Source organism: Sinocyclocheilus anshuiensis, unplaced genomic scaffold (genome assembly GCF_001515605.1).
Source record: "Sinocyclocheilus anshuiensis isolate Anshui unplaced genomic scaffold, SAMN03320099.WGS_v1.1 scaffold635, whole genome shotgun sequence".
Lineage (NCBI taxonomy): Eukaryota > Metazoa > Chordata > Actinopteri > Cypriniformes > Cyprinidae > Sinocyclocheilus > Sinocyclocheilus anshuiensis.
The window spans coordinates 952761-975035 of NW_015551039.1; the positions used below are offsets into that span (position 1 = coordinate 952761).

The 22275-nt window shown below is 39.2% G+C and overlaps 2 protein-coding genes across 4 annotated transcripts in view; one reads left to right on the top strand and one right to left on the bottom strand.

The window, feature by feature from the left end:
- Positions 1-22275, bottom strand: part of LOC107661409 (39S ribosomal protein L11, mitochondrial-like) — a 32189-nt gene that overhangs the window by 5948 nt on the left and 3966 nt on the right. For 2 of the 3 annotated variants that reach the window (XM_016450976.1, XM_016450974.1), the window contains exons 2-3: positions 20163-20329; positions 2063-2158 (exon numbers count right to left, since the gene is read on the bottom strand). In XM_016450976.1, the coding sequence (XP_016306462.1) occupies positions 2063-2158; positions 20163-20285 (219 nt within the window). In that variant the 5' untranslated portion in view covers positions 20286-20329. Of the gene's footprint in view, positions 1-2062; positions 2159-20162; positions 20330-20423; positions 20534-22275 lie in introns of all 3 variants that reach the window. The other variant, XM_016450975.1, reaches the window with a different exon arrangement.
- Positions 11350-15568, top strand: LOC107661410 (transmembrane protein 121-like). Its single transcript, XM_016450978.1, has 3 exons — positions 11350-11438; positions 14178-14460; positions 14507-15568. Exons 1-3 carry the CDS (start codon positions 11389-11391, stop codon positions 15275-15277), a joined length of 1104 nt encoding a protein of 367 aa, XP_016306464.1. The 5' UTR covers positions 11350-11388; the 3' UTR covers positions 15278-15568.

Below are 22275 nucleotides of genomic sequence, written 5' to 3' on the forward strand. Positions count from 1 at the left end.
CTAATATATATATATATATATATATATATATATATATATAAAAATCACAAAAGCACACAACAAAATTGCTAAAATGTAAACTTGAATTAAATTGCATACTCAAGAGATTAAGAAATACTATAATAGTATATAAATAATATTAAAACAATACTGGTAACTAGGGACCAGAATAAGTTAAATATCATGGAGACTGGTGATTACTTGAGCCAGTAAGCAACCATCTAGAAACCATCCTGAACAACCTAGCAACATGCCCTGGCAACCAACCACCACACCTTGACAGTGTTCAAGCAAATTTTGCATAGATGAGCACAACTCACAGACTTCAGAATATGTAAAATTGTAGTTATTTATTATTATTGTCAAAAAAAAAAAAAAAAAGAGAAATGATCATGCCAAAAAGTAAAAAAAATCACAGTGAGCTGTTGCATGTGTATTCAAATAACAAATGATGAATGACAACAGCATGAGGTGCACATTTTCCTCTCTCTCTCTCTCTCTCTCTCTCTCTCCCTCTGAAAACGTTTGCATCTGGTCCTGGAACGAAAGCTGATGTACCTGCAGAAGAGAGCCAACAACAAAGGCTGACAATTCCCACCCTCGGGCAACCACGACTGATAGGACAACACAAAGAGATGAGCTAGATGAAGGTGACATTGTTACTGAAGATGTCTAGTTCTTCTTTATGCAACAGAAGCCTCCGGATTCACACTGTGGCAGAACTGGACCACAGACACTCGCTTAATCGGCTCAGAAGAAAAGATTATGTGTTTGGGGTTCTGACTGAGACCGAGCATTAGACATGAGCCAGAGACATTAAAAAACCTCAGACTGGATTGGGTGGCAGTGCCGGAGCATAATATGGCCATATAATTTCCTCACAATGTCTGCACCGCCGTCTGGACTGCCACAGCATCACCCCATTTCGCTTACAGACACAGAGGGTTATCGAAACTGGGAGTCTGGGACTTCCAATTGAAATCACTCAAGAGCTTTTCAACAGTTCTGTAATGTAAAAAAGATGGAGACCTGTAATGAGAGCTCTCATTTCACGCAGTCGTGCCACTTTAAAATTTGTGAGCAATGACCCCTCCATAATAAAAAGCCATTTCTCACAACCTTCATAATGGGTCTTTGCTCAAATGCCCCTGCGCTCTGGCGTTGACTCGGCAAGCATTACTAACAGCCATCAATCCATCTTTATTAAAAAGACTGAGAATATGAGGAGAAAGTGCTAGACCTCTCATTTTGTTACAGAGGGTGGGTGAAAAAGGGAGAAACTCGATTAGAAGAGACAGAACGATCGTATGAGAGAAACAAAGACTAAAAGGTGTCAGGGAAAAAGCTGCTAATGCACACAATTAAGGGATCCATCAAACGGCCCCATTTCTCCAAGAAACTTTGAGTACATTTACGGTCTTTGCCTTCAAACACAAAATTGTGTCCTTGACAAAAACATTATAATAAACGTGCTGACGCACCCTGAGAAGGAGAGCGAGGAGATAAACTTAGGCCAGGTGAACATTGCATTCACCGCATCAATGACTATTCCTCATTTACGAGTCCCGCTCAGATCGGAAAAGCTCTTTTCTTCTGCTTAATCCACTTCGCTCAATACAAGTCAAGTCAAGTCAAGTCTGCTTTATTGTCAATTCTTCCACATGTACAGCACATACACACAGAGAATTGAAATTGCGTTACTCTCAGACCCTTGGTGCATACAGATAACACTAACAGTAGATGTAAACAAAGTCTAGAATGTTGTTTCCCCGAGTTGGACCTTCATTTCATCATAATGTCAGAAGAAGGCCTAATCTGCGCTTTGGCATTCGCGACGCATCTAATGTTGTTTGCTAATGCGCCTGGGATGCGAATGTAAACGAGCCCCTCCAGGGACTCATAAAATGAGAAAACAAGCGGCAAAACAAACAAGAGCAAGATTGATTGAAAGCAATAAGGTGTATTATGAGGCCCTCAAGACGTCACATCTGTGACTGATTGGTAAAGTGGTGTTGACGTGAAAAAAAACACCAACAGCATTCCTAATTAGTGGTTACATTACCTTCACATTGATCTTGACGGGAAGAGGAATGCCTTCTTTGAGGTCTTTGGTTTTCTCATTGAAGTCTTTGCAGAAGGCCCCGATGGGAATCCCTTTCTGGAAAAGAAGGAATAGGAAAAACATTCAGAGAGGTTTAGACCCACAGACATTTTAGCCCGTTATTCATTGTGGCATTCTTTTGATGAATACCAATAGCCATTTTAGAGTGGCTGCATGGTGTCAATCATTCGATTACTCATTGGTGCACTGTGAATGCCTCGGCATGCTTGGATGCCTGCGTGAGTGAGTGAGAAAGCAAACGGGAGAGGCTAGTGGAAGCCTATTTACCCAAGGGTGTGAGTATATGTGTATGTGTGTGTGTGAGTGTGTATGTCAGAGTATGGCAGTCATCATGCCTCTGAGACTCCAGATTAATTAGATTCTCTTTCCTGGCCCTTGCCAGGCAGAAAGCTAAATGTATAGCTGACATTAAGTCAACATTGGCTGCCATTTCTCCTGTGCGGCTTCACCAGAGCATGAGTGTTTTCTGTGGGTTGACTGCAGAGGCGGCTGCTAATCTGTAATCTTATTACAGTTGTAAAATTTTTCCGTGCACTTGAACTTTGCAAAGGATCCACAGTGACCGGAACAATTGTTTTATCATGTGGTAGATGTTACAGAGCTTTATTTAACAGTCAGAACTATTAGGAAAGGGCTGCTAATGCAGTTCTCAGTTCATCCACTGACTGTTTGATGCATATTACACTGACAAATGCCAAGAACTGGCAAGTGAGTGGCATCAGATCTTTGAAACACCTACTAGCATGTAAAAAATATATAAATAATCAGAATTGTATTAGTGAATGTTTCAGAGTTGTGTCAGTGAAATAATAGGTATAGGAATATTGTGAAATGTTACTACAATTTAAAATAATATTTTAAAATGTAATTTATTCCTGTGACGGTAAAGCTGAATTTTAAGCATCATTACTTCAGTCTTCAGTGTCACATGATCCTTCAGAAATCATTCTATGCTGACTTAGTGCTCAAGAAACATTTATTATTATTATCAATGCTAAAAAACTGTTTAATATTGTACTGTTTAATATTTTTGTGGATACATGATACATTTTTTTTGTCAGGATTTTTTTTTGATCAATAGAAAGTTGAAAAAAAATAAAAAATTGAAAATGTCTTTATAAACTTTATGAACTCTTTATGAACTTTCTAAATACTTTTACTGTCACTTTTGATCATTTTTTTGCCGTTTAAAGAAATTTTAATTTCTTTAAAAAATCTTACTTAATCTTAATCTTAATCTTTTATTATTTGATTTGAATTATTCTTCATACTACTGAGGTATCAACCAGGGTTGTGTGCAGAGGCGGACAAAGTACTCAACTCCATTACTTGAGTGAAAGTACAGATACTGCTGGTCAAACATTACTCCATTACAAGTAAAAGTTGTAAAGACAGATTTTTACTTAAGTAAAAGTACAGAAGTACTTGCTTTTAAAAGTACTTAAGTACCAAAAGTAAATTTCCTTTTTTATGACAATGCACTGTTTTATTATTGTTGTATGTAATACTTGCAATACTTCTGAAGCAACTTACAATACATTACACCTACTGAATACACTGACTAGCTTGTAGTATCTTTGGAATAAAGAGCTTTTAGAATGTGGAAAAAATTCTATGGGGAAAAAAACTAAACATAAATAAATAAATAAAAAGCAGGATGGTAGTGATCTCACACAGCTCTGACAGTGTGTGAGAGCATCTATGTGTAGCCATTCAATCACATTTGAACAGAGTGGACAGTGAAATTGCTGTAAATACAGACTGATAAGGAAGAAAATAAAAAATCATAAGTTCCCAGAAAAAATAATACTCAAGTAAAGTACCGATACTCAAAAAGTGTACTTAAGTACAATACTCAAGTAAATGTACTTAGTTACTGTCCGCCTCTGGTTGTGTGGCATTCAGAAATAATTTGGGAAGTACAATTTACATGAATTGAAACTCAAAGAAATTAATTTAAATAGAATTTTAAACTAAGCAAAGTTAACATGACTCGATTAACTGAAATGAAATTCTAAATTTAGCACCAACTGTTATGTATTTCAGATAAACAAACTTCCTTAAACAGCATGTAAAAACAACATGAACTAAACTTGGTCACTTTAGGTCAGTCAGACCTTTCCTGTCTAAGTAGGCGGTTCTTGGCCAAAATAAGCTGCAAAATATAACAGACTTTTGGACAAAGTCAAAGATACATCCCTTATGTGATATACGGGCCAAGAGAAACAGCATCTTTTGGCGCAAACTAAATTTGCAAAGAACTTCCTTCAAAGCATCATTTGATCCTATAAAAATACTAATGCAATCTTTTCAGATTATTTAAAGCAAACACTGTCACACGAGAATAGCAAATATTTCCCCACAAAGCCAGTGGTATTACCGTTCAGCCAGTACGTTGCATAATAATCAAAAAAACTTCAACACTAATGAAATGAAAAACAAAAGCCCCGGATGGCAGGCAGCCCATCTCCCTCCTGACTTGCTTATTAATAGTAATCCCATGTCAACCCACTAGCATCTCCCCGAGCTCTGAATTCAGCGAGAACAACAGATCTAAGTAAACAAGAAAGGCGGCGGGTGATTCCTAATTAAATATGGATTAATATTAAACTGAGGTTGTTAGGAGAGCCTCAAAAACCCTTGGGCTGCAATTCCACACCACTTCTACTTCGGTTTTTCCACCCGCTGCTTTATAACTCCCTTTAAAGTTGTTGTTTTTGGTCTGAAAGAAGTTCAAACAAGCAAAGCCACTTGGTTGAATGCAGAGGATAGCAGACAGATCTGTGAGGAAGAGGTCGTCTGATGATGGGGGGGGGAAGCAGGCGGGCAACAAGGATGAAAGTTTATGGTGGTGTACTGACATCAGACGCACAAGACATTCAAACTGTGCCAAACAAAGTCGGGTACAATGGAAGAATCCACAGTAATTGCACTTTGTGTAGCGCTTTTAATATCATAAGTGAGGCCATTATAAAAATGGGAATCTGTTGTTGGTTGAAAAGACAAGGCTTGAAGATGAAGATTGCTCTGGCAATCTTTACAAAATAAAGCTCCGGATGGCCAAGACATTGTGCATTTAATGGCAGATAACATTCACTTTCGAGTGCAGGCCAAATTGCCAGTCTAGCTCTCTAAAAACCAAGATCTAATCATCCAGAAGTCAAGCAGTCCAATTAAACCTCATCTTTCCTCAATTGCGTCTGATAAAAGCAGGGCTGGGAAGAACAAAATGTTTGCAGTACATCACCTTGATGGAGGCATGCTACCAACCTTGGACACCGCACGTTATTTATTATCTCAGATGAATATTAAAAGTGTTTATCATATCAATATCCTCTAGGATAAAGCAGCCATTCACAGTGAAAAATCATGGGTGAATTGTGTGAGAAGATAACCAGACACCAAATGCTTTCAAAACAATCCTGCTTATAGATCAGTTTGTTATGAAATGTGTTATTGGGAAACAAACAACTCTCTAACAGGGAGAATAATTTAATAACCAGAGTAAAAACCCCTTCATCTAATATATGTTGTGCATGGTATCTGCATCTGGATTGTATTTGTGATTCGCAAAACATCTCCTCCTTTATTCATTCTTTTCATCAGTTCTTCCGCTTTGCATTTGTTTCATTATTATAACGTAAGCTTTCAGCTTCAGCAATTCTTTTTAACGAGATGGCCGCTGACATGGATGAATGACAAAAAGAGTGAGAACAGATTTAGAAAGTAACAGTTGTTTCAGAAGTAATAGATTGAGGGCCACATATATAAGTGTGTCTAATAATATTGCACACGTGTGTATATTTCCTGTGAGGACAGAGAAGCACAGTGTTACGTTCGAGTCATGTCCCCTATGAGAGCAATAATGAAGATCAACACTAACATTCAGGAGGTCCGTTTGACAAAGCAGGTGAAAGGCTTCAGAGCGCTGATGTATGGAGAGGCCATGGGGACCCGACCCGCATGAATAAAGAATGTATGTGTGAGGGCTGCAAGCTCATTCCATTAAAGAGAAGCAAAAGGAAAAGGAGCACGGTGGTGGGTTCAAGTGGTTCAATCACTTTAGAGCAAAGCCTCTGAGGAGAAGGCATTAGAGGACAGTGTGACTTCCAACTAAGTGAAAACCTGCATAATTAAATGCATGAATAAGAAATTAAGCAAATTAAAATTGTTAACACGTAAGGAAGGAACAGAACATTGCATGGGTCAGTTAAGAGGATAGAAGATGCTGGACAAAAGACTTCATCAGTGATGGGAATTGCTATATATATATATATATATATATAAAAATTAAATTACAGCAAAATGAGGCACTTATTATGAGCAATTGTTATTGCGTCATTTATGCTTTATTCACCCTAATGCTGTTCTAAACTTGTGTAACTTTTGTGAAATCTGCAAAACACAAACTGAGAAATTGTCCAAGGAATTACAATGAAACGGAGCTGAAGTTTCGAGCTTTAAAAATCTAAAGCTATATTAGTATTATTTATATACTTTAATGGTGTGTATTAATATTTTGAATGAGCTTTTATTTGTATATTTTCCATTTTCATTTTAATTTTGGCAATTTTGTGTTTTTGCCATTTACACTTTTTTTTAATGTATGATGTATTTATTTTAAATCAGTTTTTAATATTTCCATTTAGCCTTAATTTTTTTATTTAGTTTTTTAGTCATTTTTAGTACTTCCAACTTATTTCATTTCTGTTAGCTGCCAAAGCTACAAGTTTTTCATTTAATATTTACACTATATTTCATTTAATTTCTGCTTTTTTCAAGTTACAAAAACAATTTTTAATAGTTTAAATTAACAATAACAACACCGCATTAAAGTCCCATGTAGTCATCCAATAGCTTTGTGTGACTAACAGAACAAAATTTAACTCATAATTTCTCCTTTTCTGTTTGATGAAAGAAAGAAAGTCATACAGGTTGGGAACAACATGAGGGTGAGGAGATCATGACAGAATGATGAATTAATTTTTACTGCAGACAATACAGATACAGACAATAAGAAACAAAAGGATATGAAGAGTAAAGAGTGAGATGAAGTGGGAGAGCATAACTACAGTTTCTTTCAGAGGGCTCTCTTAGTGTGGGATTTAGAGGACACGGCACTGCATGTTCCCTCCTTGTGCGCACTGATATGTAACGGTGAGTGAAACAGAAGTGCAAAAAAGGGCGTATGTACACAAACATGACAGGGGACGTGGCCTCGGGGCAGCAGGCAGGATTAATTGCCCCTGGCACCCTAGGACGGGCAATTCATTGCCCACACCAGCATCCTGAAAGATGGGGGTGAGGTGGGGGGTGTAGAAGAGGGGTTAATTAAACTCTGCAGTGTGAGACACTCTAATTAATTACTCCGGTTCCCCTTCCCTAATTTAATGTGCTGAACTCTTCCCATTTTATTACATTCTTCCCTATAAGGGTTTCATACAGTTGATTAGCTTCATACCCTTAAACCAGTCCAACCCGTCATGCAGCCTCAACCTCAGGAGAGAAATGGACAAGGCCTTGTACTGGGAAGGGTCCTGCTTTTGAGTGCAAAGAGGATTAATGTCTATTTGCTCGATCCACAGGCGATCACAGAATGTTTGCATCAGACATTGTGGAATGCTAACAAAAGTTTGTCAGAATGGCTAATGGCTCTATCTTTGATCATCCCAAATTCCCCTGTAACCTCAAACACATCTAAAAACACATCTCTTTTTAAGTACAAACAGTGATGATTAATGCATTCAAAGCGAATGCCACAGGGCGAGACGTGCCACTGGGGACACATTATTTTCGGGTCAATTTTATGGTGCATTTTTACAGCCAATATTGATAGCTATACTTGCTTCAGTCTGAAGAAAAAATAACATGTTGCTCCTCTAGATGAGGATGCAGCCTCACCGCGTCCTTGAATATGAGGCATGCTGCCTTGAAATCGGTTTATTAAAGCATTAAAGCACAAACAGATTTATTTAAAGATAATAAAACGCAGGGTGAAGGTCTAAGACACAGCATGAGACTCTGCGGCATTGAAAAAGTTAAAAAGGACAATAAATGCTTTGAGGGAGCGCATCTGTGCCAGTGTCTAACGTCTGATGGAAATCAGCGAGTGTGAAAAGATTTCATTAAATGTATGTTATTAAAGTAAAGAGGCCAATTCCTCAGACCCACTCTTCAGAGAATTTTCATCACATCAGTGGATGTCTTATTTTATCAGTGCTCTGCAACATCGCAGTCGGTTAATCAGGAAGACTGATAATTAATCGAGTATCATTATCAGTTGAGCCAGGGTTGGTTTTAAAGGGGTCATATAATGCAATTTCAATTTTTCCTTTCTCTTTGGAGTGTTACAAGCTCTTGGATTTATTGATATTTTAAGTTTCAGAAATAAAAGGAGGACGTTAAGGTGCGGATTAATGATCAAAAACAGTATATCAAGCTGTGCACTCATTGGGAGAATCTTCCAGTCTGTAAAACAGATTGTTTCGCTGTGGCTGGAGCATGTGTGGTGTCAGCTAAGGGCTCTAATGCGTAGCAGATGGATGCAGTGAGGAGTGTCTTGGGACAAGCTTCTGCCAGTGCACACCTGGGGCACCAATCAGGCCCGTAACATTTCCATAAGGCAATTTCTGAAGTCTTTACCAACTTCATGGGGGCAAAAGTGTTGACTGTGCACTGCTGGACTCTTGTTGTCTCATTTTCTCCGCCGTTCTCACTCCATCCGTGCTGAAAGCTAGCCAGATCAGAGTGACCTTCAACCACTTCAGCCCCGCGGGGACGAGTGAGAGAGCGAGTGAGAGAGAAGGTGATAGAGATGGAGAGAGAATGGAGTAGTGGGTGGAGCTAACAAAGGTGAAAACATTGAAGGCAAGGAATGGAAAATGTCTGGAAACCAGTGGTGCGCATAGACGACTGTGACAAGAAGGATGACTTTGCCTTCTCTATGCCTTTCTTTCCCATCTGGCTGATTAAATCTCCAAGATGACCCCTCACCATGAATAAATGAGGTGAACATTGTAAAGAGAAAATACAAGAGAAGTAACCTTTGATTTCACAAAGGCCATAAAGACAATGGAAACTGGCCTGTCAGAGCAGTTGTGGGAAATTTTTTTACAGATAATGAAATTCAGCTCAATCTCCTGTCACACTGGTGCTCTGATCATGCAAGAGCAGTTCCTACCTCAAACCCATTAATATTAAGTTTCCTCCTCAACTTTTCCTCATTATTCTACATAATTAAAATGGACCGATGTGTGTATTCAAAGGGGTCAGTGCATGTCAAATCAGATTTTGTTTTTGTACCATATTATGTTCACAGCTTGCTTGCTTTTTCATATTTTTTTCCCAACAAATATCTTATCTGGGAAGTCATGTTTAGGGTATGATATTTCAAGAATTATGATTGTCTGGTTCACAGGAATTAGTAGACAGATAGAAAATCTTGTTCCTTTCGGGTCCAAATGATTCAGTGTCTCTTCCGGGTACAAATATTTTCATAATTGGCACCAAAATTTGCAAAAAAGTTTCTAGGCGTGGGTGGTATTGGGGATTAATTGCATCCATAAAAAAGGGTCCTGACAAATGTGTTTTGATCTTAAAACATACTGATTGTCAGTGATCATGATCAAAATGTGAGATATTAACATCTCAGTTGGGTAAGCTACAACGTATTGCTTAATTTAAGGGACTAATTTGGAAATGTTTACCTAGAAATACTGGCATGGAAGTAGGTCCATATGTGACCTATTTCCAAAAAATAAATCCGCTGTTATTAGGCCTGTACATGATTTTTGTACATTTTTCAAAAGTTCTATTTATTCTTTACATATAAAATTTACATATTGAGATGAAAAAATACTGAGTGCACCTTTAATTTGCTTATAAACACAAAGACTGCATTAGTGATCTATGCAATGCAGTCACCCCTCTTCAGTCAGGCATTTAACCCAGGGGACCGTCCTTACAATTAGTTGTTCTAGATAAAAAATGACAAATGACAAATAACCATTCTGAAAGGACCTTCTAGTTCATCTCAGCACACAATCATTCGTCACTAACAGCAGGGACATCGTGGGTGTTGTTTTCTCCAGCCTGGAACAATGTAATTATCATAGCAATGATTGCACTAGCAGCAGTAATTAGTAGCACGGACTCTTCCGGACGGTGACTCCCATGCAATATGCACGAGCCCATTCAAATATCCCCGCCTGCTTTCTGAAGTGAAATCCGAGAAGCTTAGAGAGAAGCAACTAAGCGGTAGAGTTAGAGAGCGAGCGAGCGAGCGGAGGGAGGGATACAAGTGCACGTAAACTGCCTACAAATGACACACTGCAATCATAAACTGTCTCGCGACGCGTTCTTTCGCGCCCTTTCCTTAGTGAAGTATGAAGAAGACAAGGAGATACTCGGAAAAAAGCGGCTTCCGTTACAGATTTAGCGGATAACACATTTCTAGCGCACTTCTGACGGACTTCTACTCCTCAGCCCGCAAAAAGCTTCCTCGCAGCCGCCCGAGAGTCTGGATGGAGCGCGAAGGATCCTGCTGGAGCTCGAGTCGAGAGAATGGAATAAACCCCATGCCGATTATATAAGGATTTTGCGACAAAGAAAGTCAAGAGGCAGAAAGGCTCGCTTCCTCATCACTTCGCCCGAATAAACTGCACACCAGGGTTTATATTATGGACAATATAGTCTTTGAGCTTGGTGTGGCTGATTTCTCTGGATTATTTTCCACGTTTAGTTATGCTGAGCGGCCGCACAGTGTCATAACTGGACGAACAGCGCGATTTCGGACACTGGATTCTTATAATATCGTCTTGATGCCTGCAGGTTTGCGCTGGTCATTAGATTGAGACTGCTGTGTCAAGTCTTCATGCTGTGGGGTAAATACACTCTCTACTTCATCTAATCCTGGTTGCATGAAGTTCAGCTCTCTTGCAACTTGATATTCAATTATTCATGCAGCCTTCTTGTCTAAAAGTTCAAATGTTTCACTGCTGACGAGCTCGTTGGTGAGATTGACACCTGCCAATTCGGATGGGTAAATCCTAATGCATTGACACCTGTCGCAATATGGTGATATACTGGAGTGTGGTACAGGTCTGATCACACGTCCTGCAGGGGCAGCAGCACGACACTTACAAGCATAAAGACTGATGATGCCATTTGTTCGCGAACCGATGCTCTCACTGTATAGATGATCTTCTCTGTGTGGGAATGGTTCAATGGCACATTACCGACGGACATTTTCAGCCGTTTACTCGTAAATGAGAGCATGTGGCATGAGTCCAGCCGAGAGTATCTCCAAGAATGAGAGGTAGACGTGATTATGGACACTTGCACAGAGCAATTAAACATTTACAATATTTATCACACTATATTTAACCCAGTAATTATGACCATCACTTTAGAGTGAAGCTTTTATATTTCTCCTCACATTGCCATACATTACTTCATTACATTACTTCTTATCTTCTAAAACACTGCAGGCATAGTTCAAAATTATGTCATCAGTTATTCACCCTCATGTCATTCCAAACCTGTATGACTTTTTTTTTTCATCTGGAACATTAAAAAATATATATTTTTAGAAATGTCTCTTTTTAATGGTTCAAAATGACTTATTTTGGGTGAACTCATGACATCTGAAGCATATACATACTGAATATAAGATGCAAGAACATTGGTGCCTGTACATCAAAAGACTATTCGAGGCACTTCTTTTGACTTACTTTGACTTCTTTTGACTTACTAATACAAGCGCAGATCAAAGAACACATTTGTACAGCAAAATTGCATTAAATTATACACTGTAACCAGCAGCCTTAAGCCATCACTTATGCTTAAGGATGCACTGACTGTCAGTACTGATGTCTCGTTATTATGGATGTGCCTGGAGAAAACAACACAGTATCTTCCAAGTGATTTGATAACCTGATGAATTATGGGCTGACAGTGGAGTCAAAAGATAAGCTCTGCACCTACAGGCAAGCCTTCTGGGTTTCAATTCTTTTTTGTTTTAAAATAACTTCTATCATTTTTCTGATTGAAAAAGAAATATGTGTCCTGTGCAGAAACATTTTTCTTCAGGATCATGTGGCCTCAGTTCAACACTCATAGTCTGAGATTACTGGATTCAATTGAATTCCAAAGCAGAAAATCAGTAACAGAGACAAAAATAAAGTCTACAGTCAAAATCAGATATTAGTGACGCACACTCCCTTTTCATTCCACAGAGCTCACAGAAGATTAATCATTCTAGGTCATTTACCAACATACTCCCTTCATTTCCTCCACACTTCCTATTAATGCGTTTAATTTCTACAGTTCCCAAGCTATGAATATATTTCCATTTCTATTCCCATCAACAGTTCTCCAACACAACATCTCCTTTTTCCCAGAGCACGTCGCCTGCTTTTTGTGTTATACTCGTCATTCTTTCCTTCTTCATTTCCCTCAGCTTATTTATGAACTATTACCATTATACCGTAACACTTTATTAGGTCTGTAAAAAGCCAAGGTAATGAATCACCACCATGCTCTCGCCATCCCTCTCTCACGCCATTCAATTTCCATTTCACCTCACCATTTAACACTTTCTCCCCACGTATCCACACATACACCTAAGGAGTCTTTAGAAGTTGTATGAGTTGTAATGGAATAGTTCACCCAAAAATGACAATTCTGTCACAATTTACTCTTCCTCATATCATCCATTTTTGGGTGAATTAGTAGTTGTAACATCTAAGCTAAAAAAATCCAATAAAACTAAATGTAGCAAACCTGTATCTTAAACCCCGTTGACACCCTGTATATCCTCAACAGTAATGATTTTATATTTTAAAAGCCATCTTTCTGAGGTGTTGACATTCACATCAGACACAAATGGTCAGACGGCTATAGTGCACCATCCGGCTGAGAAGGCCTGCATTCGATTTCACCATAAAGCCCACAATCATTTCTCTACATTAATCAATACCACAGTTTTACACTGTCCATTGCTGAAATATGGCTTGAGGAAACATTAATAAAATCAACATCAGTATGCAGTGTTATGACAACACCTCTCGGACAGTATTAAGATTGAGCGTCGCCATTTTGCAGGTGGCCCAATGTACTCAGAAGCTTCATTCTACAAAATGAGCCAGAGAATCAGACTTCATCAAGTCATGTTTCATACTGAAAATTAAAGACAGTTAAATACCGCAATATGTGACAGAAAACCAGCACGGAAGGCAAGCCATGAGGAAAAGAGACTTTGAAAGTGTGTCTGGGTTTCCTTCGATATAATTAATTAATAAGAGAACAAGGGTTGACATGAATGATATATACTATGCAGAAAACCTGGGACACTCGGAAAGATGAAGGGATTGAAAATGTTATGAGTTGAAAAATCATATTTAGAAAGATACAAAGAAAGAAAGAGAGATTCTGCCATGTTCTATTATATTTGAAGCATCTACTGGGAAAAATAAATTAGACTGGAAACAGAAAGATATGCTTGTGAATGGAAGTGATGGAAAAAAGACCCTGACCACCCTAACACCCTGTCTAAAACAGGAAAATGCTTATACTCAGTACTGCCACAAACAACATCTTACTAATCCTGTCAATGTCACCGGCTTTGTAAACTGAACAAGCCTTTGAAATGCCATGAATTGTAAAATAGCCCAGGACTGCAAACAACATTTGTCAAGACCTTCGGTACAGACATTCAGCAACTACCTTTGATTTTAAGGTTGAGAAAGAAAAACTCTCCCATTTAAACATCGCCAAACAATGAAGATGTTTCAAGGAACAGCATGAATAGTCTATTGTTGACCTGCACGTTGCAGAAAATCATGCAATTTGCTCAGTCCATAAAAACAAAAATAGGCCTTAAATAGTATTATGTACATGTACTTTCAAGGCTTTGATGATATATGGCCAATTTACTCTGAAATTGCACTTTTCTCTGTATATTGCAGTCTTGTAAAAGCACATAATCATGCAGGTCATGTCTCCTGGATCAGGATATACAGTCTGACTATGTCCTTGTTTCTCCTTCTTCCTCAAGCATGTTGCCCTCGCCCCAGGTGTGCGTGTCTACTCTGGTGACAGTGAGCACGATGGCTGTGGTCGACCTCTATCTGCTGGAGCAGAGCATGCTGGGACCTCGAGGTGGAGCCCGTCCTGCAGTATGGCCATGTGTTGCCGTCGCGCTGGGTGACCTGTGTTTCCTGCTGGCGCTGCGCTTTGTTTCTGCCGGTGTGGTTTCAGAGGCTCGCTCTCCCCGTCGGGGCTTTGCCAACGCTCTCTGGTTTCTTTTCCTCTCGCTGCTGCAGCTGAAGCTTTTCTTTGTGTGTCAGAACTACAGACAGGAGAGACGACCCGCTGCAGCTGAAGCTTTTCTTTGTGTGTCAGAACTACAGACAGGAGAGACGACCTCCGGATCCTCTTGCCCGCAAGACTCTGACTCTTTTACTTTCGGTGTGCCTGCCCTCACTGTTCCTCATCCTGTCAGGAGCTGATTACATGACTCCACTCCGCAGGAAGCAGGAGGTGCGCAGCCGGCTTCTGTGGGTGGTGGTTGACTTACTCGATGTGTTGGATCTGCAAGCCGGTCTTTGGGAGGTGCAGGGAAGCGTGGGGGTTCCTCTTTGGGTGGAGGGTATAGTGTTCTTTTACTGTTATGTGCTGTTGCTGTTGCTGCCATGCGTGTCGCTCACGGAGCTGGGTGCTACTGCGCTGCCTGGGCTGCAGGCGGCTCGGAAAGAGGCCATCTATCCGTGGCTCAGCCTGGTGACCATTAACGTGTTCACGCTCGTGCCCAGAGGAGTCGGGATGCTGTGGTACAGGGACCCACGGGTATCCACAGTGTTCTTGGGGAAAAACCTGCTGGCTCTTGCAGTAAGGTTGAGCTCCGCCTGGGAGAGGCACAGAAAGGGCAGCGGAGGGATGCAGGGCGCAGAAGCTGCCACAGGAACTGGAAACCAGACTCGTGGGGCATCGGAGCAAGCCACGGAGCAGGAGCAAGAGTGCACATCTCCAGTGCCGTCCTCTACACGCTACCACACGCTCTCACGCACTCACGGACACAGCCACTCGCTCTCTCACGTCAGCCTAGACCCCACTGAAACCTCACTGGGACAAGCTTACATTTCCCACGAGCTCTAGAGGTCATGAAAGAGCCCTGAAACTGCCAACAATTGGAATTTGTAGACTCGTAACTATCCCTGGAGTCTCTGTGCTTTTGGCAAGATTAGCAGAGATAACTCATCGTATTAGCACACTTTGTAGTTTGTACAGCTGATGATTTGTAAAGCCAAACACAAGCAGCCTACTGTGGTGTGAAGCTCCCAGACAAAATGATAATGAAGCAGATGGGGGAGCTGTTTTAATTAAGTGCCTTCTTTAAAGAGCAACAATTAATATTGTTACTCTTGTTCGTTTTGGTTACTCTTGTTCGTTTTCATCAAGGACTTGAATTAAACCATGTACTGTGAAGCATGACCACTGTTAATATTCCATTCTGTAATAAAAATGTTTAATAGACACCTGCCTCTACCATTGTTAACCGGTCTCAGCCCAACCCATAATCTGTTGGTCTGACATATGAGACAGAAGCAGCTCTAAAGTAAATTTGTGCAAACCTGTCAAACCTAATGACAACATTTCAAAAATTATATGGGATGGAACTTCATTTAAAATCACAATTTTTATGGTTGGTCTTCACAAACAAATTAATCCATTCCTCCATCAACTAAATGGACATTTCATGGTTGAGCAAAGACAGTAACGAAAGTACCTGTCAATCACTTCAACAGTAAAACTTTTCCCACAGTTACATACAGTGAGGTCCAAAAGCCTGAGGTTACAAGTTAAAAATGCTTCTATTTTGCACTTTTCTACTTCAACAAATTTTTCATTAAATATATTATCAGCACAGCTATTTCAAGCCAAAATTGACTTTAAAAAATGACATTAATTTTTAAGTATTTGTACTATCCCTCTTTTGCTTTCATGACAGCAGCACTCAAGCTGAATGAACTCCAGAAGTTTGTGAGAAACCAGCACAGAATCAAGCACAAATGCTCTTTTGGGTCATTGGAAGCAAGAGCATCTAAGCATCTGTACAAAGAGTTCACATGTCATCAATTTTTCAAAACCATAAAACTTTGTTTATTATTTAGATTGAAATTATATTTCAGTTTCTCAATGTTTTCTCAGATTTTTAGACCCCTGTATGGGCAACCCCAGGCATTTGTACACTGAATGGAGAGTGATGGCTCATTAATCTCCACCTTTAAATGTATCATAGTTACCACAGCATGAAGTGTCTTTTCCATTGTGGTTACCAATGACAGATCTGTACATATCAGAGTATGATGTTAGAGAGACACGCACTTTCTGATGTGGTGATAGAGAATGAATCCTGGTGCAGATTATACGGTAGGGGGATTGGGTATTATTCACTCTCCATCAGTAGCCTCTAAAGCCCTCTACAATCCCCCCACCCCTGCTCTGATAAACCATTATTAATCATATGAATTAAAATGGGACTCATTTTTCAAAGAGCAAAGAGCTTATACCGCACTTCATTCATGATTTACATGGAATATTTACCAAACATAAAAGCGGACAAACTTGCATGACAAATGCTAAAAATAAGTCTAGCTATAAATTATTTGAATTACAGAGAACAGTTCCACATGAAGCTGGTTCAGCTTCAGAGGTATATTAGACATGAACCAGACCAGAATGCCATTTCTCAGCCTTTCATCTCTCTCTCTTTCTCTCTTCATTTTAAATGCACGCCCTCCATGTTATGTCCCCTGTAACTGTTCTGCTTTCCAGTAACGAAAAGAAATCAGTGAAAAGAACAGAACTAGCAGGTCAGACATGCACAATGTTCAATTAGTTAATATTTCACTCCAAAATTAAAAGAATCAAATAAGTGTTTTGCATAACGATATAGTCATTTTGTTTGCATTCTGACATTATTTTGAAGACAATTAAGCACATCCCCCCTAAATTCTTAAAAAAAAAAATTCAGATTTTAATCTAATTAAAATTATTAAAATCTAAAAGATATATATTAAAATATTGTGGGGGGAAAAGTATCTTAAAGTGGTCCTATTATGCTCTTTTACAAAGTCTTGATTTTGTTTTGGGGGTGTACTAGAACATGCTCTGCCCCTTACCAGAGCCGCCTGCGAGCTTCTGTGTAAATATTGCATCAAAATCAAATCAATATGAGCACGATTTAAACCCGGATGATTGTAACCACTCTAAGTTCGTCTGCCTTTGGATAGCTAGCGTGTCTCAGACATAGTGATAACACTCGTTGTCTTCTCTAGTGCAGCTCAACCAGGTCTCGTCCCATTCGTCGATATTTGTGATATCACAAATCCCGGAAAATATGCGTTGTAGTCCAAACGAGTCATTCGTTGTAGTTTTTGAAAAGTGATTTCTGTTAAATAAAATATCTCCTTTTGAAGTGGACTTTGAGCTTTGTAACTTTGCAGATCTTTTTTTATGCTCAAACAGCAACATTACAGACTAACTAAAGTTGAAAAAGTGAAAAAGCATAATAGCACCCCTTTAAGGTCACCAAAGCTTCATTTATTTGATCAGAAATACAGTAAAAACTGTAACATTGTTAAACATTATTACAATTTAAAACTGTTTTCTCTTTGAATATGTATATTTTAAAATGTAATTTATTCCTGTACATTTATTTGTGTGTGTGTGTGTGTGTGTGTGTGTGTGTGTATATATACATATATATACTATACAGTAATGGGAATAAGAATAAAAAGACTGAGTTAATAATAAATGATGATAATTTTCACGTTAACTATTCCACTACTGACATGAAAATAATGTCTCATTGCAAAATACTGTAATGATTAACAAATATATAGATTTCCTTTTGATTTTTAGGGGTGAAATGTGATGCGAGCATGTTTCAGAGATTCACTCATTTACCTCACTGAAAAAACACGGTGTTAGTATGCCTGGTCTTGACGGACAAAACACTTGAACTATTGTCTTATACGCCCCTCTTTTATTCTGTCCTCTGTTTCTCTCCTCCATCCGGCTGAGTTAATTTCTCTCTGGACTGTAATTACTCTCCTCCACAGAAGCTGTCAGCTTCCCCCCTCTCCTCCGGAGCTCCCTCTTTTATTTCTCTCGTTTGTTTAAATTTGCCCCCCGGCCGACAGGCAGCCTACCTCTATGCGCTTACCCTGTCAGGAATGGTTAGGCAGACAAGAGAAAAAACAAAGGAGGGAGAAAGCGGGAAGATTAAAGGGCCAGAGCTGTAAGCTGAAGGCCTACTGACTGCAATTTATTTACAGTTTAATACACATAAAAGTTGAGCCAAAGATGGCAGCACAGGCACAAAGGCAAAGCAGAGTTTAAACAGAGCTGACAAGAGCACGGTTAGACACATGCACAAACACACGACTACATGTGTTTCACTGACATATGGTGCTGCTCTGCTTGACTGATGCTCATTACACCTCATATTTAGTTCACAACAGCTTTCTTCAGCAGGCAAGCACACTCAGGAGGCCAGGTTGACTTGCGCTGGCAGAAGAAAATGTGTCTCATTTATTATCATCATGATGGGCAAGGGACTGTAATGACATCATTACATCTGTAATTAGCTTGTTAGTTATGAATGTGCTTTACATATGAGAGCAGAGGTAAGCCTTTGTCAACATTTGGCTAAACAGTTTCTCAAGTCAGTCCCTATGGTGGAGAAAAACACAAAACCTGTAGAGAAACATCACATTTCGGTGATCAAGACAGACTTTTTTGCTGTAAATATATGAAATCAGATTTTCTTTCTGAACATTCAATTCCTGCAGAAGACAACTTTAAATGGTCAAAGAAGCAACAACTGCAGATGTGCTTGTAACAGCAGTGTTTATGTTGTGCTTGCTGCATTCCTAACCATTAGAGCGGTGGTTCTCAACCTTTTTAACTCTAAAGACCACCATTATATGCAACAATATTCAAAGGCCAGACACCCTTATTTTCTGTAAACTTAATTACAGGATTCCAAAAGTCTTAAAAACTGAATAGAGTGCTGCAGTGATTACGTATTTTTGTAGGCTAACCCATAAGTTAGCTTCTCCCTGGTTCCATCGACAAAAACCCAATAGGAGTTTTCCATTGGTTTTTGGATTATTGCGGAAAATAAGCTCTGTGCCCAACAAAAGTTTATAAGTCTTAACTATTTTGTTCGTCATGAACATTTTTGCAAATTTACAAAACCGTCAATGTCACCACCATTAAGCTTCTGACAACTCTTTCAGTCTTTATTTAAAAAACATTTTCCCTGAAAGTTTGAGTTAGAATAGTTTGCAAGTTCCTAATATAAGCAGTGAGGATGTGAAAGCAGACTATTGAGTTTATAAGTAGATTGCCTCATAGTTGATGAAGTTTGCATCATTGATTCTGTTAGTTTCCCGTTTAATACTGTGAAGCTGCTTCGAAACCATCTCTACTCTATAAAGCGCTACAGAAATAAAGGTGACTTGGCATGTTCGTTGTGATGTTTAACATCCCTGACAACCTCTGTAGTCCCATTTAGCCACTTGTTAGCAATTGCCTTTTTCAAGTTAAGTAAAAGCTTAAAAAATTTAGTATTACTGATGTATTGTATGTAATAGAATAAAAATTGTATATATCTTGAGCTTGTGTTAACCAAAAACCCCATTCAAAAATGGGATGTGCTAAAATGCTAATTCATTTCTGAGTTTTGGCCTACAAAAATACCTCATCCCTGCAGCACTCTATGTTCCTCAGGGTTCTCTCGATTATTAACCAATAAATTGAAACAGCTGTTGAGATGAATTAAAGTAAGAAATATCCTAATTTTTCTTCTGCTGATTTTAATGTTTGTTTTGTCCTGTTTTAAAATGATCTTGTGTCGCCCTTAAAAGTCGGCTGAGGTACTCCTGGTTAAGAACCATTGCATTAGAGTCATAAAAAAATGCCATGAACAGCATAATAAAGAATAAAGAAAAAGGGTGGTCTGAAAGCTTACCTGTCCCAGGATGGGGCCCAGTGGAGGCCCAGGAGCCGCTTGTCCAGACCTTACAATTGCTCTGATCACACCTCCAGTGTCCAACTTTTTCACCGCCTTGGCTACTTTAGATATCTTAGACATTGTCTATGTGTCTGGCCTGCCACACGTCTGTCCGTCCCCTTTGCCTGTTGGGAAAGGTAATTATTGAGATCTCCTTAATTCATTAAAAATTCAACACAAAAAAATCAATACTTGTCCAGAGGTTGAGAAGTGAGTTACACAAAAGCTCTCCAATCCATAAAAGCTCTCCCAGGAGTGCACAGCGGCCTTATCTCGAGATGCTGTAAGTGAAGACAGTCGCGAGGCGAAATGCTATGAGACCTCAGGCCCTTCAGAGATAAGGGATAAAAGTACAGGTGCGTCGCACACTCAAGGAGCTTCTGTGCTTGGCTGCCTTCAACGGTTCCCTGCACTCTGCTGATCCATTACGGTTAGCTTGCGCTCTATGGGTCTGAATCAGAAATGGCCGATGGAGCACATTGGACGGCAGCCACCAAGCACCAAAACATCACCGGCAACGCACAGAATTAGCGCCACAAGCAAGGGCAAAAGAGTAGTACCTGGTTTTTCCATTCAAGACTGAATTCAATTACATGATTCAATCAATTAGTTGAGTGGTTCAAATGGCCTGAAACATATGCGCTCAGTGAAGCACGAGTCATAAAAACCACACTCCATAATCTGATATACACCAAATGCAATGAAAGACAGAATAAAAGAATAAACGACTAATTGCAAATATGACGGGAGAACTTGACTCATTCTGTGACTGTTCAACCCAGGTGAAAACAATATCTCTAAATTATTCACAGTGCTCTGTTCCCAGGTTAACCTCACTATTTACATATTCATAAATGCAAGGGAGATGAGGACAGAGGTGAAATAAACACACCTCACTAGCCACACGTTGGAACGCGCCATTGGTTTTAATGCCAAGTTAAGCCTCGCATCTGTGCGCGCAAGGACTCAAGCAAAGAGAGCTTTTCACAAGCACTGAAACGTCTTGGATCTCAGAATACACAGGCTATCTGTAGAGAGCAGAAGCAGCAGATATAGGCTCCGCTATCACCAGCTGTGTGAATACACTGTGTTAAAAATGACTCTCTGAGTTTTCTTTAAAATGCCAATCACACACTGGCTTTCATTTCGCCGTTCTATTTCATGTTGTTCTCCAAACATATTTTTGCTATTTATAAAAGCATGTTGAAGCTCAAATCAATTTAAGAGGCAGTCAGGGAAGGTTGGGTTGCTGGTAAACCTCCACTTCTTGGCAGGAGGTACAACCATTTTAACATATTCAGGAGCAGAAGAGGACAATCAACAATCCTGTTGAGTTGAATTGAATTGAAGCAATTTATTCGGAACATTGTGTTTGGCACCAATTTACTTTTTTGGGGGGGTGGTTTACTTGGTGCCGACAATATGTTTCTGACTGTTTTGAAGAAAAATGCATGAAATTTCTTTTCCATTTAAAGAAAAGCTGTTGACGTGATGAGGATATAAAATACACGATGAAAGAAAAAAAGTCTGAGGATGAGTGAATATGGACTGCAGGCATGTTCTGTCAAACTTCACTGTGCTTGCTGCGTTTCCTGCTTTGAAGCACTCTTCGGCTTTCCAAATTAGATTAAATTGCTTGAGAATAATATTTGATATTCTCAGGGAAAAAAAACATGTTTTGTTTGAAATATTATGATAAGGAAATAAGAAACAGCATGAATATACTAGCTTTAGGGTTGGTAAGATTTCAGTGTTTATCAAAGTCTGTTATACTCACCAAGGTTGCATTCATTTGATCAATACCGTTTTGAACATATGTGCATACTAAAATGTAATTAACTGAAGTGATGGCAAAGCTAAATTTTCAGCAGCCATTATTCAGTGTCACATGATCAAGAAACATTACTGCTCAAGAAACATTTCTTATTCTTATCAATGTTGCAAAACGTTGTGCTGCTTAATATTGGGGACTTGAAGATGTACTGCATGACAAAACAATTTACCCTGTGAAAATAATGCTTTGATTAGCTTTGATTTGGTCTACAATTTCAGATTTTAGGCTCAATGTTCT

What these genes read in the sequence shown, in the direction of transcription:
- LOC107661410 (XM_016450978.1), top strand. Translation starts at nt 11,389, where the DNA reads ATGAGAGCATGTGGCATGAGTCCAGCCGAGAGTATCTCCAAGAATGAG. An exon ending in AGTATCTCCAAGAATGAGAG is followed by an intron (nt 11,439 to 14,177) that starts GTAGACGTGATT and finishes TTCTTCCTCAAG; the next exon opens with CATGTTGCCCTCGCCCCAGG. An exon ending in TGCAGCTGAAGCTTTTCTTT is followed by an intron (nt 14,461 to 14,506) that starts GTGTGTCAGAAC and finishes CTGCAGCTGAAG; the next exon opens with CTTTTCTTTGTGTGTCAGAA.